The sequence below is a fragment of the Emys orbicularis genome, chromosome 19 (genome assembly GCF_028017835.1).
Source record: "Emys orbicularis isolate rEmyOrb1 chromosome 19, rEmyOrb1.hap1, whole genome shotgun sequence".
Lineage (NCBI taxonomy): Eukaryota > Metazoa > Chordata > Testudines > Emydidae > Emys > Emys orbicularis.
The window spans coordinates 702,394-715,320 of NC_088701.1; the positions used below are offsets into that span (position 1 = coordinate 702,394).

At 73.4% G+C, this 12,927-nt stretch overlaps 1 protein-coding gene across 1 annotated transcript in view; it reads right to left on the bottom strand.

Annotated features, from left to right (window-relative positions):
* The window catches only part of COL5A3 (collagen type V alpha 3 chain), a 47,070-nt gene that overhangs the window by 32,465 nt on the left and 1,678 nt on the right, over positions 1 to 12,927 (bottom strand). Inside the window, exons 2-14 of the mRNA XM_065419607.1 lie at positions 10,156 to 10,323; positions 8,315 to 8,528; positions 7,408 to 7,570; positions 5,687 to 5,809; positions 5,034 to 5,168; positions 2,641 to 2,766; positions 2,359 to 2,541; positions 1,904 to 1,951; positions 1,510 to 1,551; positions 1,304 to 1,366; positions 1,077 to 1,151; positions 669 to 752; positions 508 to 564 (exon numbers count right to left, since the gene is read on the bottom strand). Of these exons, the coding sequence (XP_065275679.1) occupies positions 508 to 564; positions 669 to 752; positions 1,077 to 1,151; positions 1,304 to 1,366; positions 1,510 to 1,551; positions 1,904 to 1,951; positions 2,359 to 2,541; positions 2,641 to 2,766; positions 5,034 to 5,168; positions 5,687 to 5,809; positions 7,408 to 7,570; positions 8,315 to 8,528; positions 10,156 to 10,323 (1,481 nt within the window). The remainder of the gene's footprint in view (positions 1 to 507; positions 565 to 668; positions 753 to 1,076; positions 1,152 to 1,303; positions 1,367 to 1,509; positions 1,552 to 1,903; positions 1,952 to 2,358; positions 2,542 to 2,640; positions 2,767 to 5,033; positions 5,169 to 5,686; positions 5,810 to 7,407; positions 7,571 to 8,314; positions 8,529 to 10,155; positions 10,324 to 12,927) is intronic.

A 12,927-nucleotide genomic window follows, 5' to 3' on the forward strand; every position in this document is an offset into this window, starting at 1 on the left:
CCACGTCCCATTCCCTGCCCCCCTGAGCCGGCCCCCCACTGCCCCCCCAGTCCCATTCCCTGCCCCCCAGGCCAGCCCTCCCACTGCTCCCCCCCACGTCCCATTCCCTGCGACCCGAGCCAGCCCCCCCGCTACACTCCCAGTCCCATTCCCTGCCCCCTGAGCCAGCCCCCCACTGCCGCCCCCCCACGTGCCATTCCCTGCTCCCCGGGCCGGCCCCCCCGCTGCCGCCCCCCCACGTCCCATTCCCTGCCCCCCCGAGACGCCCCCCCCCGCTGCCGCCCCCCCACGTCCCATTCCCTGCCCCCCGGGCCAGCCCCCCCACTGCTCCCCCCCAGTCCCCTTCCCTGCCCCCCCCGAGCCGGCCCCCCCGCTGCTGCCCCTCCACGTCCCATTCCCTGCCCCCTGAGCCGGCCCACCCAGCCCTTGGGGGTTACTTTACACCCCGAAAATAAACGCGAAGACACCCCCCGCTACCCCATGCTGCCCCCCAGCCCCACCACTCACCAGGGGGCCCGGCCGGCCGGTCAAGCCCATGGGGCCCGGGGGTCCCTTCATGGAGAGCTGGAAGAGAAGGAGCCGGGTGAGGCTGGGGCAGAGACGGGGCTCGGGGGCGAGTGAGGGGGCCTGGGTGCGGGTCCCGGCGCGGGTGCAAGGCCCGGCCTTACCTTGGCCTGCTGCAGGACGGCCTGTGCCTGCGCCTCCTGGAAGGACACGGTGGGGCCCTTGGGCGAGTCGCCGCCGAACTGGAACTGGAACTGGGGGGGGAACGGGGCAGCGCCCGGATCAGCGACAGGGCGGGGAGCGGCTGGGCCCCCCCTGCCGGGGCACCAGCCCCCTGACTCCCCCCCACAGAGCCAGGAACAGCCCTGCCCCCCCCCGCCTGCACACCAGCCCCCTGCCCCCCCAAAGAGAGTGGGGAATGGCCGCTTCCCCCCACCTGGGCACCAGCCCCCCCAGCCCTACCCAGAGAGTAGGGACCAGACTGCCCCCCTTGATGGACACCAGCCCCCCAACCAGTCTCAGCACCCCACAGCCCCCCCGGCCCGTCCTGCCCCGCACCCCCCCCCACCTACCGGCAGCATGATCATGGTCCCCGGAGGCCCCCGTCCCCCGTCGGCTCCCGGCAGCCCCGGCCGCCCCGCAGGGCCCTGTGGGGGAGGAGAGGAGCCCCCCGTCACTCAGCGGGCGGCGCAGGCAGGGACTCGCAGCCCCCGCGGCGGGGAGCATGCCGGCCATTCCTGAGCCCCCCGCCCCCCCGGCTGTGCAGCCTCTGACAGGGCCCCCTCCCCCAGCTGCTTACCTGCTCGCCAGGCTCCCCCGGCAGCCCCGCCGGCCCCACCGGTCCTGGGGGGCCCATCTCGCCCTACGAGACACACAGAGGAACCTCAGTCGCTGCAGAGACCCAGCGAGCCCCCCCGCTCCCCCCAGCCCCTGTTCCCCCCGGTTCCTGCTCCCCCCAGCGCCTGGTCCCCCCGGTTCCCGCTCCCCCCAGCCCCTGGTCCTTACCGCTGGGCCCGGGGCTCCCGGCGGCCCGTCGAATCGCCGGCCCTAGGAGGAGAACCACCAGTTAGGGCAGCGCGTCCCGACCCCCGACGGGATCCGGCCCCTCACGCAGCCCCAGAGCCCGGCAGGATCGAACCCACGGTCCCCGGAGCTGGGCAAGCCCCCAGCCCCCTGCTGCCCCACCCAGCTCCCCGGGGCCGGTCAGCTGGACGGGACCCATGGGGGGGCCTCACGGGATGGGCTGAGCCCCCCACAGCCTGGTTCCCTTTGGCCAGGGCCCCCTGCACCTCCCGAACTAGCCAGGGGCCAGTCCCACCCCCGGCCCGGCGGGCTTGGCTGGTTCCCCCAGGACGACGCTGCCCCGGGCCGCAGCACCACTGGCCGCGCTGATACTCACGGGATCGATGGCGCCCGGCTCCCCCTTCTCCCCCTTCTGGCCGGCTCCCTGCAAGGGACACACAAGGCAGGGTGACACCGGCGGCAAACAGCCCCAGCCCCCACGCCCGGCCACTGCAACCCCCCCGACTGGCCTCCCAAGCCTGCACCACAGGCCAGGCCTGCCCTCGCCACCCCCCTGCCCCCGCCCGCAGGCCTGGCTCTGGGGCTAGCGACTGATTACGAGCGGCCCCAAGGAGAAGCCCAGATGGCTGGTGCCCCGTCCCCCGATTCCCGCCCGCTCCCCGGCACCCCGTCTCCACCAGTGCCCTGTGCCCACCGGCGCCCCATCCCCCCGGTGCCCTGTCCCCGCGGCGTCCGTCCCCCCATTCCCGCCCACTCCCCGTCTCCACCAGTGCCCTGTCCCCCCCAGTGCCCGTCCCCCCCATTCCTGCCCGCACCCCATCCCGCTCGTACCCGGGTGGCCTGGCCCAGGGTTCCCCGTCGCTCGGCTGGGCCGTAGCGCTCCAGGCTGGCGTCATGGCCCGGGGGCTCCCCGTCCTCGTACTCCTCATACTCCCTCAGGGCGTAGTCGGGGGGTTCGGTGCTGTTGGCCCTGGGGTCCCCGTCCGTCCAGATCCCGTGCTCCTCTCCCAGGTCCTGCAGACGAGGGCGGGAGCCGGGGTCACTGGCGTTTGCGGGGGGTGACAGCTGTGTGCCCCACTGCATCCCTCCAGCCCCCTCCCCCGGCTGCCGTACCTCGTAGGCCTCGGGCAGGTTCAGGCTGATGGTCACAGTGCTGGCAGGGGCGGTCCCAGGCAGCGGGGTGACGTGCTCCTCCCCAGACGGGGTCGCCTCCAGTGCAGGAGCTGCTTGGGTCGGGGCCTCCTCAACGGGAGTGGAGAGAAAACGGGGCATTAGGGGAGAAAGGTCAGTGCCCAGGACGGCCCCACCCTGGGCATGTCACGCCGGGGGGGAGGGCTGGCAGGGTGGCAGCAAGGGAGGCTGGCTGGGGGGCAGTTGGGGGGCAGCCAAGGGGGTAGCTGGAGGGCAGTTGGGGGGCAGCCAAGGGGGTAGCTGGGGAGCAGTGGGCTGGGGGGCAGCGAGGGGGTGGCTGGGGGCAGCCAAGGGCATAGCTGGGGGGCAGTGGGCTGGGGGGGCAGCAAGGGGGTGGCTGGGGGCAGTTGGGGGGCAGCCAAGGGCGTAGTTGGGGGGCAGTGGGCTGGGGGAGCAGTGAGGGGTGGCTGGGGGGCAGTTGGGGGGCAGCCAAGGGGGTAGCTGGAGGGCAGTGGGCTGGGGGGCAGCGAGGGGGTGGCTGGGGGCAGCCAAGGGCATAGCTGGGGGGCAGTGGGCTGGGGGGGCAGCAAGGGGGTGGCTGGGGGCAGTTGGGGGGCAGCCAAGGGCATAGTTGGGGGGCAGTGGGCTGGGGGGGCAGTGAGGGGTGGCTGGGGGGCAGCCAAGGGGGTAGCTGGAGGGCAGTTGGGGGGCAGCCAAGGGGTTAGCTGGGGGGCAGTGGGCTGGGGGGCAGCGAGGGGGGTGGCTGGGGGGCAGGGGCATCTCCTGCCATGGGGCCCTGTCCCAGCTCCCCCCAGCCCTGAGCCCTGCACTGACCCGGGCGCTGGCAGCGAGTGCCAGGCGCAGGATCCAACCGGAGGGTTGTCACCAACTCCCAGGTCCTGCCCACTCTTGGCCCCGTGCGGTCCGTGGGGGGGGGGTGCCCCTTTCAGTGTGACAGCCCTTCTCGGGGGTCCCCTCTCTCCCGGGGTCAGGCCCCTCGACCTCCTGGAGCCGCACCTCTCTGAGCCTTAGCACGTCTGTCTCTCGCCGTGGGCCCCCTCAGGGAGTCCCCTCGCTCTGGACCCCCAGGGTCTCCACCCCCTCTGCATGCAAACCCTTGGAAAACCAGGAAACCCCCCACTTGCTCACAGGCCTGCAGCAGCCAACGGCTCCGGGAGCCAGGGAAGGAATCGCCACCCCCCACCCCCGACCTCCCAGCCAAGCGTGACTCATGGCGCCGCTCCTGCCCTGACCCACATCCGCCAGCTGCAGCCTTGGCCCCACTCCTGGGGGGGGCCTCGCTCCCTGTCCCAGCCCTCAGCCCTCCCGTTCCCGGGGGCGCAGCTCAGACACTGCTCTGCCCAGAAGGGCCCGAGGCCTGTGGAGAGAGTGACCCCCCCATCCCCCCCCCGGCTAACCCAACCCAGCCCCCGGCTCCCCGCCCCCCCGGCTAACCCAACCCAACCCCCCACCCACCCCAACCCAGCCCCTGGCTCCCTGGCCCTACCCCGCCCCAGCCTGGGAGCTGGGCTGCCCGGCTGGCTCTATCCCCAGCAGGTTTCTAGGGAAGCCAGGAGCGAGCCAGGCAGGATCCCCAGGCCGGTGATGGCGTTACCCCCCGGCGGAGTCTCCCCCTGCCCGGGGGCTCGGCCGGGGGCTCGGCCCGAGTGCCGGTCCAGGGAGCACAAAGGCTGAGTCGTCCCCTGGAGGGTCTGGGCCTAGAGGTGGCTGTGGGGCCTAGCAGGTGGGGCCTGGGCCGGAGGGGGAGATGGAGCGGGGGGAGGGGGTTGGTGACTAAAGTGTTGGGGGTGGGGGGGGGAACAGAGGGGGTGTGTAAGGAGGGGGTGAGGGGGTGGATGTACGGACACACGGATGGACAGACGGATGGACAGACGGACACGCGGATGGACGGACAGACGCACGGATGGATGGATGGATGGACAGACAGACGGATGCACGGATGGACACGCAGATGGATGGACAGACACACGGATGGACAGACGGACACGCGGATGGACGGACAGATGCACGGATGGATCTCTCTCCTCACGCCCACCCCCCTCGCCACAGGCCGCGGCCTGGCTCTGGGTCTCCGGGGCGGGTGAGGGGGCACCGCGGGGAACGGGCCCTGGCACAGGGCTCCTCACAGGCTGCGGCCTGCACCCGGGAAGGGCCGCGCTGGGGGGGCCACGGCTGCGGGGAGGCACCTGTGTGGCACTCGGCTGGGCGCTCCCGGCCCCGGGGCGGGGGCAGCGAACCAGCGGCTCCGCTGGGCCCAGGGGCGTGTGTGGGGTTCGGGACGCAGGTGAGGCAGTGCTGGGTTAGCCGGCAGCAGGATTAGGCACAGGCAGCGGCGGGTTAGTCGCTCTCTCTACCTGGCCCGGCCCCACGGTGGGCGCGGTGTCCTGCTGCTCCGCCTGCTCCTTGTTCCTCTTCTTCTTGCCTTTGCCCCTGCGTTTGCCCTTCCTGCCCTTCCTCCGGGCGGGGGCAGCCGTGGGCTCCGGCCCGCTCTGCACGGGGCAGGACGGGGGCGACCAGAGCACGGGGGAGAGACAGAGAGGGGCATGAGAGAGCCGCAGGCTGGCGTGGGCAACCCCCGCGCTGGCACTGGGGGGCGAGAGCCCGGGCGTCTGGGGGCTCCCAGGCTCTGGCACCGTCCGGCTACACCCAAAGTGCTCTCGAGGGCCGGCTGTGGGGCCTGAGCGGGCCGGGCCCAGCGGGGAGCGCTGGGGGCAGGGGGCTCCCACGCCAAGCCGGGCAAGGGGCAGCAGAGGACTCATCTCACAGCGGCGCAAGCTGCGTGGGGCGGGGGATACACTGGGCGGCTCTGTCAGGGCGGGGTCGGCTGCCCCAGGGGCGCGTTCCCAGGCCCCGTCCGTGACTCATACCGAGCCCGGATGGAGACGCCCCCAGGCGCTGATGCAGGCTCCGGCCGTGCCAAGCCCAGCTGGGCATATCCTGGCAGCCGTGGGCGCACCTGGCCTCCTGGAGCTGGGCCGAGCCCATGGGGGTGGGGGGGGGCATCTACCTCCTTGGGGTACAGGCCCAGCAGGCCGTAGGGCAGCGGCACGTCGCACCCGGGCATGTAGGTCTCGCAGTAGTGCAGCGCTGCCCGGGGGTCCGGAGAGATCAGCAGCTGCTGGACATCGCCCTGGGGTGGGGGAGACGAAATGGGCTGAGCAGGGGCTGAGGCACTGCGGGGTGAGCCCGCGGGGGGGGGGGGGGGGGCAATGTCCAAGCCCTCCCCTCCGCCCCCCCAGCCCGCCTGGGCCCGGGCCAGCCCTGCGGCCACAGCTGTGAGGAGCTGGCTGGGACCCGCGGGCAGGTGTTTCCGAGCTTGCAGCGTGACGGGGCTGGCGTGGGGCCCGGGCACTGCTGGAACCTGCATCCCCCAGGGCCTCGCTGTCGGCTCGTTAGCGCTTCGTCGTGGGGAGCAGGCGGGGTGGGGGGCTGGGGACAGGGGAAGAGGGGTCGCAATGCCAGGGGGATGGGCACGGCCTGCCGAGCGGAGATCTGTGAGAACTGCAGGGGTGCGTGTAACCACCGCTGACCCCCCCCACGCCCCCACATACCCAGACACCCCCAGAGCCAAATGGGACCCACGCTCGCCCCCTCCCCCCGGCCACGGGCCTCACACCCCAGGGAGAGACACCCCTTAAACACAGCCCCCCAACCCCGCCCAGCTTCCACCGCTCAGCTCCCCATGGAGCCGCCGGTCGCCGGGTGGGGCTCGGACGCAGCCCTGGGGCAGCGCACATTCCTGGTGGGGGCGTGGGAACTGGGACCAGATGGGCGGACGGGGGGCGCCCTGGGAACATTCCTCCCAGCACGGCCGCCCCCACGTTCCCAGGGAGATCGGCTTCACCAGCCGGGCACAGCCAGCGAGCGCCGGCCAGCACGGGGCATCTGGGACTAGCCAGAGGGGGACCCCCAGGGTCAGCCCAGATCACCCTGCTCCCCAGCCCCTCTGTCCAGCTGGAGCTGCCAGAAAAGAGGGGCCCCACCCAGGGCCAGCCCCTTGGGGGCCGTGCTGGGGACCCTGCGGGGGGGCAGGGCTGCGGGTGTCGCCGGGCTCTGGGGCAGAGCCCAGGAAGGCAGCTGTGAGCTGCGGCCTGGCCCAGCCCCTCTCCAGCCCTGCCCTGGGGAGCCCCCAGGGGCCCGGCTCCAGGACAAGCGCGGCCTTGTTCCCAGCCGCCCCCAGCCCGGCTCCCCGGCATCAATGGGGCCCTTCTCCGCGGCCCCTGACATTTGTCGCTGGCAGCCGCAGCCAGCAGGAATGTGCGGGGCGGCAGGGCCTGGGGGCAGCTCTCGGCCCTGATGCCACGGCTCCCGGCTCCTTGGGGTGCTGAGGGGAGCAGGCTACACAGCCCCCACCCAGCCCCAAGGCCCTGACCCCCGCATGGACCCCTGCACTAGGGTGAATGGCAAACTGGGCCCTGCCCGCAGCTCCAGCCCCCCCGGGGGGGCAGACTGTGCAGACGCAGCCGGGGGGTGCCTGAGCCCGGGCAGGGGCTCTCCACGCCAGGCAGCCCCCAGAGTGCCAGGAGCTGGCAGAGCAAGGGGGGCGCCAGGCCCGGCCTGACCCACGTAGCCCCCCGGCACCAGGACAAAGGGCCGGCACGCAGGGCAGGGGCTCCCCACAGCCCCCAACAGCCTGCCCCCGACCTGGCTGGGAGCTGCCAGGCTGCGCAGAGCGCTCAGCCCCCCCTGGAGCCGTTCACAACCCCCCGCCCCCCGGTGCGGCCCCACCTGGAACACCTCCTCGTCCAGCAGCCGGGTCCCCAGCAGGGTGACGCCTGCGGTGCTGACGACGGGCCGGGGCCCACGCTCCAGAGGCAGCGTCACGGGCGCCTCGCAATCCACCAGCAGCGACACGTTGGTGCCCTCCACGCTCAGCGCCACGCGGTGCCACCTGAGGGGGGCATCAGTGTCACAGGGACAGGCTGGGAGCCCGGACGCCTGGGTTCTCTCCCCGGCTCTGGGAGGGGAGTGGGGGCTGGGAGCCTGGACGCCTGGGTTCTCTCCCCGGCTCTGGGAGGGGAGTGGGGGCTGGGAGCCCGGACGCCTGGGTTCTCTCCCCGGCTCTGGGAGGGGAGTGGGGACTGGGAGCCCGGATGCCTGGGTTCTCTCCCCAGCTCTGGGAGGGGAGTGGGGGCTGGTGGGTTAAAGCAGGGGGGTTGGGAGCCCGGACACATGGGTTCTCTCCCCAGCTCTGGGAGGGGAGTGGGGGCTGGTGGGTTAAAGCAGGGGGGTTGGGAGCCCGGACACATGGGTTCTCTCCCCAGCTCTGGGAGGGGAGTGGGGGCTGGTGGGTTAAAGCAGGGGGGTTGGGAGCCCGGACACATGGGTTCTCTCCCCAGCTCTGGGAGGGGAGTGGGGGCTGGTGGGTTAAAGCAGGGGGGTTGGGAGCCCAGACGCCTGGGTTCTCTCCCCAGCTCTGGGAGGGGAGTGGGGGCTGGTGGGTTAAAGCAGGGGGGTTGGGAGCCCGGACACCTGGGTTCTCTCCCCAGCTCTACCCTGAGTCGCTCAGGGACCATTTGGCTGGTCGTCCCCAGCTGGCAGCAGGGACAGGGGGCGTCCCTCCCAGCCGTGCCCGTCTCTCCAGATCGCCCGGCCCTGTCCCCACGCCCTGCCCAGCCCCGGTCCCGGCACTCACTTGCCATCGGCCAGGCTGACCCTGCTGAAGAGCGGGTATCTCTCCGGCGCCGGCTGCCCGGCCTGGTCCTCGTAAAGGAAGACGGGCGAACGGCCGATCTCCACGCCCAGCTGCTGCACCCCGCGCTCGTCGTACAGCGACAGCAGGAAGGCCTGGCTGCCCCGCCGGGCCCGCAGCGTCGCCAGGATGGAGAAATCCTCGGGGAAGGAGCCATCTGGGGTGGAGACCAGGCGTCGGGCTGAGCCCCGTGTCCAGCGCCCCCCTGGACCAAGAACCTCCCTGCCTGGAGCCTCCCCGCAGCCAGCACATCCAAGCCTATGTCCGCCCCACAGAACAGCCCCGCACCCCCTCTGCCCCCCCCACAGCCCCTCAGCCCACAGCCAGCGCCGCTCAGCCCCCCCCCACAGCCCCTCTGCCCACAGCCAGCACCCCTCAGCCCGCCCCACAGCCCCTCTGCCCACTGCCCCGCCCCGCAGCCCCAGCGCCCCGCCCCACAGCCAGCGCCCCTCAGCTCCGCCCCACAGCCCCTCTGCCCCTCTGCCTACAGCCAGCGCCCCTCAGCCCCGCCCCACAGCCCCAGCGCCCCTCAGCCCCTCTGCCCACAGCCAGCGCCCCTCAGCCCACCCCACAGCCCCTCTGCCCACTGCCCCGCCCCGCAGCCCCAGCGGCCCGCCCCACAGCCCCTCAGCCCACAGCCAGCGCCGCTCAGCCCCCCCCAGCCCCTCTGCCCACAGCCAGCGCCCCTCAGCCCGCCCCACAGCCCCTCTGCCCACTGCCCTGCCCCGCAGCCCCAGCGCCCCGCCCCACAGCCCCTCTGCCCACAGCCAGCGTCCCTCAGCTCCGCCCCACAGCCCCTCTGCCCCTCTGCCTACAGCCAGCGCCCCACAGCCCCTCTGCCCACTGCCCCGCCCCGCAGCCCCAGCGGCCCGCCCCACAGCCCCTCTGCCCACAGCCAGCGCCGCTCAGCCCCACCCCACAGCCCCAGCGCCCCTCTGCCCACAGCCAGCGCCCCTCAGCCCACCCCACAGCCCCTCTGCCCACTGCCCCGCCCCGCAGCCCCAGCGGCCCGCCCCACAGCCCCTCTGCCCACAGCCAGCGCCGCTCAGCGCCACCCCACAGCCCCAGCGCCCCTCTGCCCACAGCCAGCGCCCCTCAGCCCCGCCCCACAGCCCCTCTGCTCACTGCCCCACCCCGCAGCCCCAGCGCCCCTCAGCCCCTCTGCCCACAGCCAGCGCCACTCAGCGCCACCCCACAGCCCCAGCGCCCCTCTGCCCACAGCCAGCGCCCCTCAGCCCCGCCCCACAGCCCCTCTGCTCACTGCCCCGCCCCGCAGCCCCAGCGCCCCTCAGCCCCTCTGCCCACAGCCAGCGCCCCTCTGCCCCACCCCACAGCCCCAGCGCCCCTCAGCCCCTCCCCACAGCCCCTCTGCCCACAGCCAGCGCCGCTCAGCCCCACCCCACAGCCCCAGCGCCCCTCTGCCCACAGCCAGCGCCCCTCAGCCCGCCCCACAGCCCCTCTGCCCACTGCCCCGCCCCGCAGCCCCAGCGCCCCGCCCCACAGCCCCTCTACCCACAGCCAGCGCCCCTCAGCCCTGCCCCACAGCCCCTCTGCCCCCAGCCCCTCTGCCCCCAGCCAGTGCCCCCAGCCCCTCTGCCCACAGCCAGCGCCCCCAGCCCCTCTGCCCACAGCCAGCGCCCCTCAGCCCCGACCCACAGCCCCTCTGCCCACAGCCAGTGCCCATCAGCCCGCCCCACAGCCCCTCTGCCCACTGCCCCGCACCGCAGCCCCAGTGCCCCGCCCCACAGCCCCTGTGCCCACAGCCAGGGACCCTCAGCCCCTACCTGGGAAGAGCTGGCGGGTGGGGGCGCTGAGCTGGGTGCTGTTCTCCAGGCGGAAGGCGAAGTCGCTCTCCTCGGCCCCGCGCCGCTGGGTGCAGATCCCGGCCGCGATGGAGACGCCGTCCCTGCCGTCCTGCACCCCCAGCGCCCGCAGCACGTCCACCGGCTCGGCTATGGAGCAAGGGGGAGGCAGGGTCACAGCCCAGGGTCGCCCCCCACCCCCGGATCACACACCCCCCGCACCGGGGTCACCCCACACACTCAGCCGGTCTCGGTCTGGACTCATGTCAGGCCCTGCACAATCAGCTCCCAGCATGCCTTGCTCACCCAGCCTGGGGTGAGTCCCCCCGCCCAGTGCCTCAGTTTCCCCCATCCTGGGGGTGCTGCCAAGGCCCTGGGACCAGCCTGGAGCCAGGCAGCCGTGCGGCCCCGACACCCCGTCCCCACCGTGTGGCCATGATTCCTTCCCTTCATTCCTCCGCCACCCTGGCCTCGGCGCTCGGGCCAGGACTCTGCCCTGGGGAACCACCTGGGCCAGGCAGCCTCCTCTGGGGCCTGTCTCCCCATGGGGCATGGAGCTGCCCTGCCCCCATCTCCCCGGGGGGCCATGGCGGCTCTGAGGCAGAGTGGGGCAGTGAGGGGGCAAGCGACACCTGGGGACGCCCTCCCTGCCCCCTTCCCAGTCCCACTCCCCCCACAGGACGGAACAGGGGGGCTGGGTACGAGCAGCCACCCCCCCTCCCATTTCCCACAGACTCCTGGGGTAGGGACGGTGACCCCACCCCCAGCAATGGGATCATGCGCCCCCTGCAGACCCGGCACCTCGGGAGTTAATCTCAGAGCGGAGGGGGGTTCGGATTTGCATCAGAGACAGAGAGTGGCCCCCTCTGCCCTGGGGCAGCCCCAGCCCCACCCCTCCCCACTCACCTGGTGGAGGGGCCTGTCTGGACAGGCTGGGGGGGAGGGGAGCCGGGGGAGGGGCGCCTGCTGCGGAGGCAGGGGGGGGGGGGAGCAGGTCCTCCACTAAGGAACCGGCCTGGTGCTGAGCCGGCCGGACAGACAGACGGGGCTGGGACGCCTGGCGCGTGGGTCAGACCCACCGAATGGGGCCGGGGTGGTTCTGTGAGCAAGGGGAGCCAGCGCCCCATGTCTGCCCAGCCCGAGGGGCCCGGCTGGGAACCGGCGTCTCCGTCTCCCAGGCTCTCTTGACCCCGGCGCTCAGTTCCCATTTCCTGCCGGGAGCTCCCAGCGGAGCCGCCCTCGGTCTCCAGGCCCCAGCAAGGGGGGCTGCGTCCCCCCCAGGCTTGGACCATGGGCTACAGCAAGCAGGTGGGGCAAGGAGCTGCCCCCCCGACCTCCTGTTGCCCTGTGAGCCTCCCCGTATCCCCAACAGACCCCAGACCAGCCACAGGCCCCCACCACCCGGGACAACAGATCTGGGGGGGCAGAGACCCCCCCCCCAAGCCAGGGACAGGCGTAGGGCTGGGCTGGCAGGGGCTGCGGGTCGGGAGTGAGGGGCACCGGCAGAGCTGGGGGGGCAGGGCAGGGCTAGCAGGGGCTGCGGGTCGGGAGTGAGGGGCACCGGCAGAGTGGGGGGGAGCCCAGGGCTGGGTTATCGGGGCTGCGGGTCGGGAGTGAGGGGCACCGGCAGAGCGGGGGGGGGGGCAGGGCTGGGCTAGCAGGGGCTGTGGGTCGGGAGTGAGGGACACCAGCAGGGCTGAGGTGGGAGCCCAGGGCTGGGCTAGCAGGGGCTGCGGATCAGGACTGGGCGTCACCGGCAGGGCTGGGGGAGCCTGGCCAGGACTTGGGGGACGTGCAAGCCCTGGGAGGGAGCAGGGCTGGTCGCTTGGCCTTGGAGGCTGCGCTGTGGGTGGTCTCTGGCCATGGGTCCGGCCCTGTCCTGCTCCACCCCACGGGCTGCACAAAGCCCAGGCCCAGTCCCCTTCAGCCCCGATCCCAGCCCTGCTCGCGCCCCACCCCCCACGGCACCAGCAGCCCCGGTGCGACCAAACCCAGGAGCAGCTTCACATGACCCTGGTGGCTCCCGCTTGGCGTCGGCCCCTGGCTCTGCCCCCGGGCGCCGCAGGGTCCCTGGCCCGGGCCGGGCAGCACGGAGCGTCCAGGGACCCTGGCGGGATGCAGACAGCCCAGACCCCGCCCTGCGCACGGCCCCTCCCGCCCCATGGCCACGGGGGATCAGTTCTGTGGCTCACGGGGGCCCTGGCCCGCTGGCACCGCCGGGGTTAACCACGCAGCCCGGCACCGGCTCGGCCAGCCCAGCTGGATTCCCCAGCCACGGCCCCGGGCAGCGCCGGGTGCAGCAGGACCCCGCTTGCCAGACAGCTGGACCCCCGGGGCGCGGCACCAAGGCAGCAACAAGCCCGGCCCCCGCCTGGCACAGACCTGCGCAGCCGGGACACGGCCCCGTCTGGGGGGTCCCGGCCTGGCCCCGTGTGTATCGCACCTGGGAGTGGGACAGAGCCCCGGCCCCCGGCCTCACAGCGAGAATAACGGAGCCAGAAATGGAGCCTTGTCCCTGGGGGTGGGCGGACGGACAGAGGGGGGCTCCCAGGCCAGCCGTGGGGCGACCCTGCTACCCACGGGCCATCCCAGCTCAGCTCCCCCTGCTGCTGGGGCTGCCACGGGGCCCTGGCTCCAGCTGTCTCAGCCGTGGGGCGTGTGTCACCCTGTCAGGGGCCCCATTCCCTCCGGGGGGGCGTCAGGGAGAGAATCCGGGGCAGAGAAGACACACACCCCCGTCCCTGCCAGGAGCCC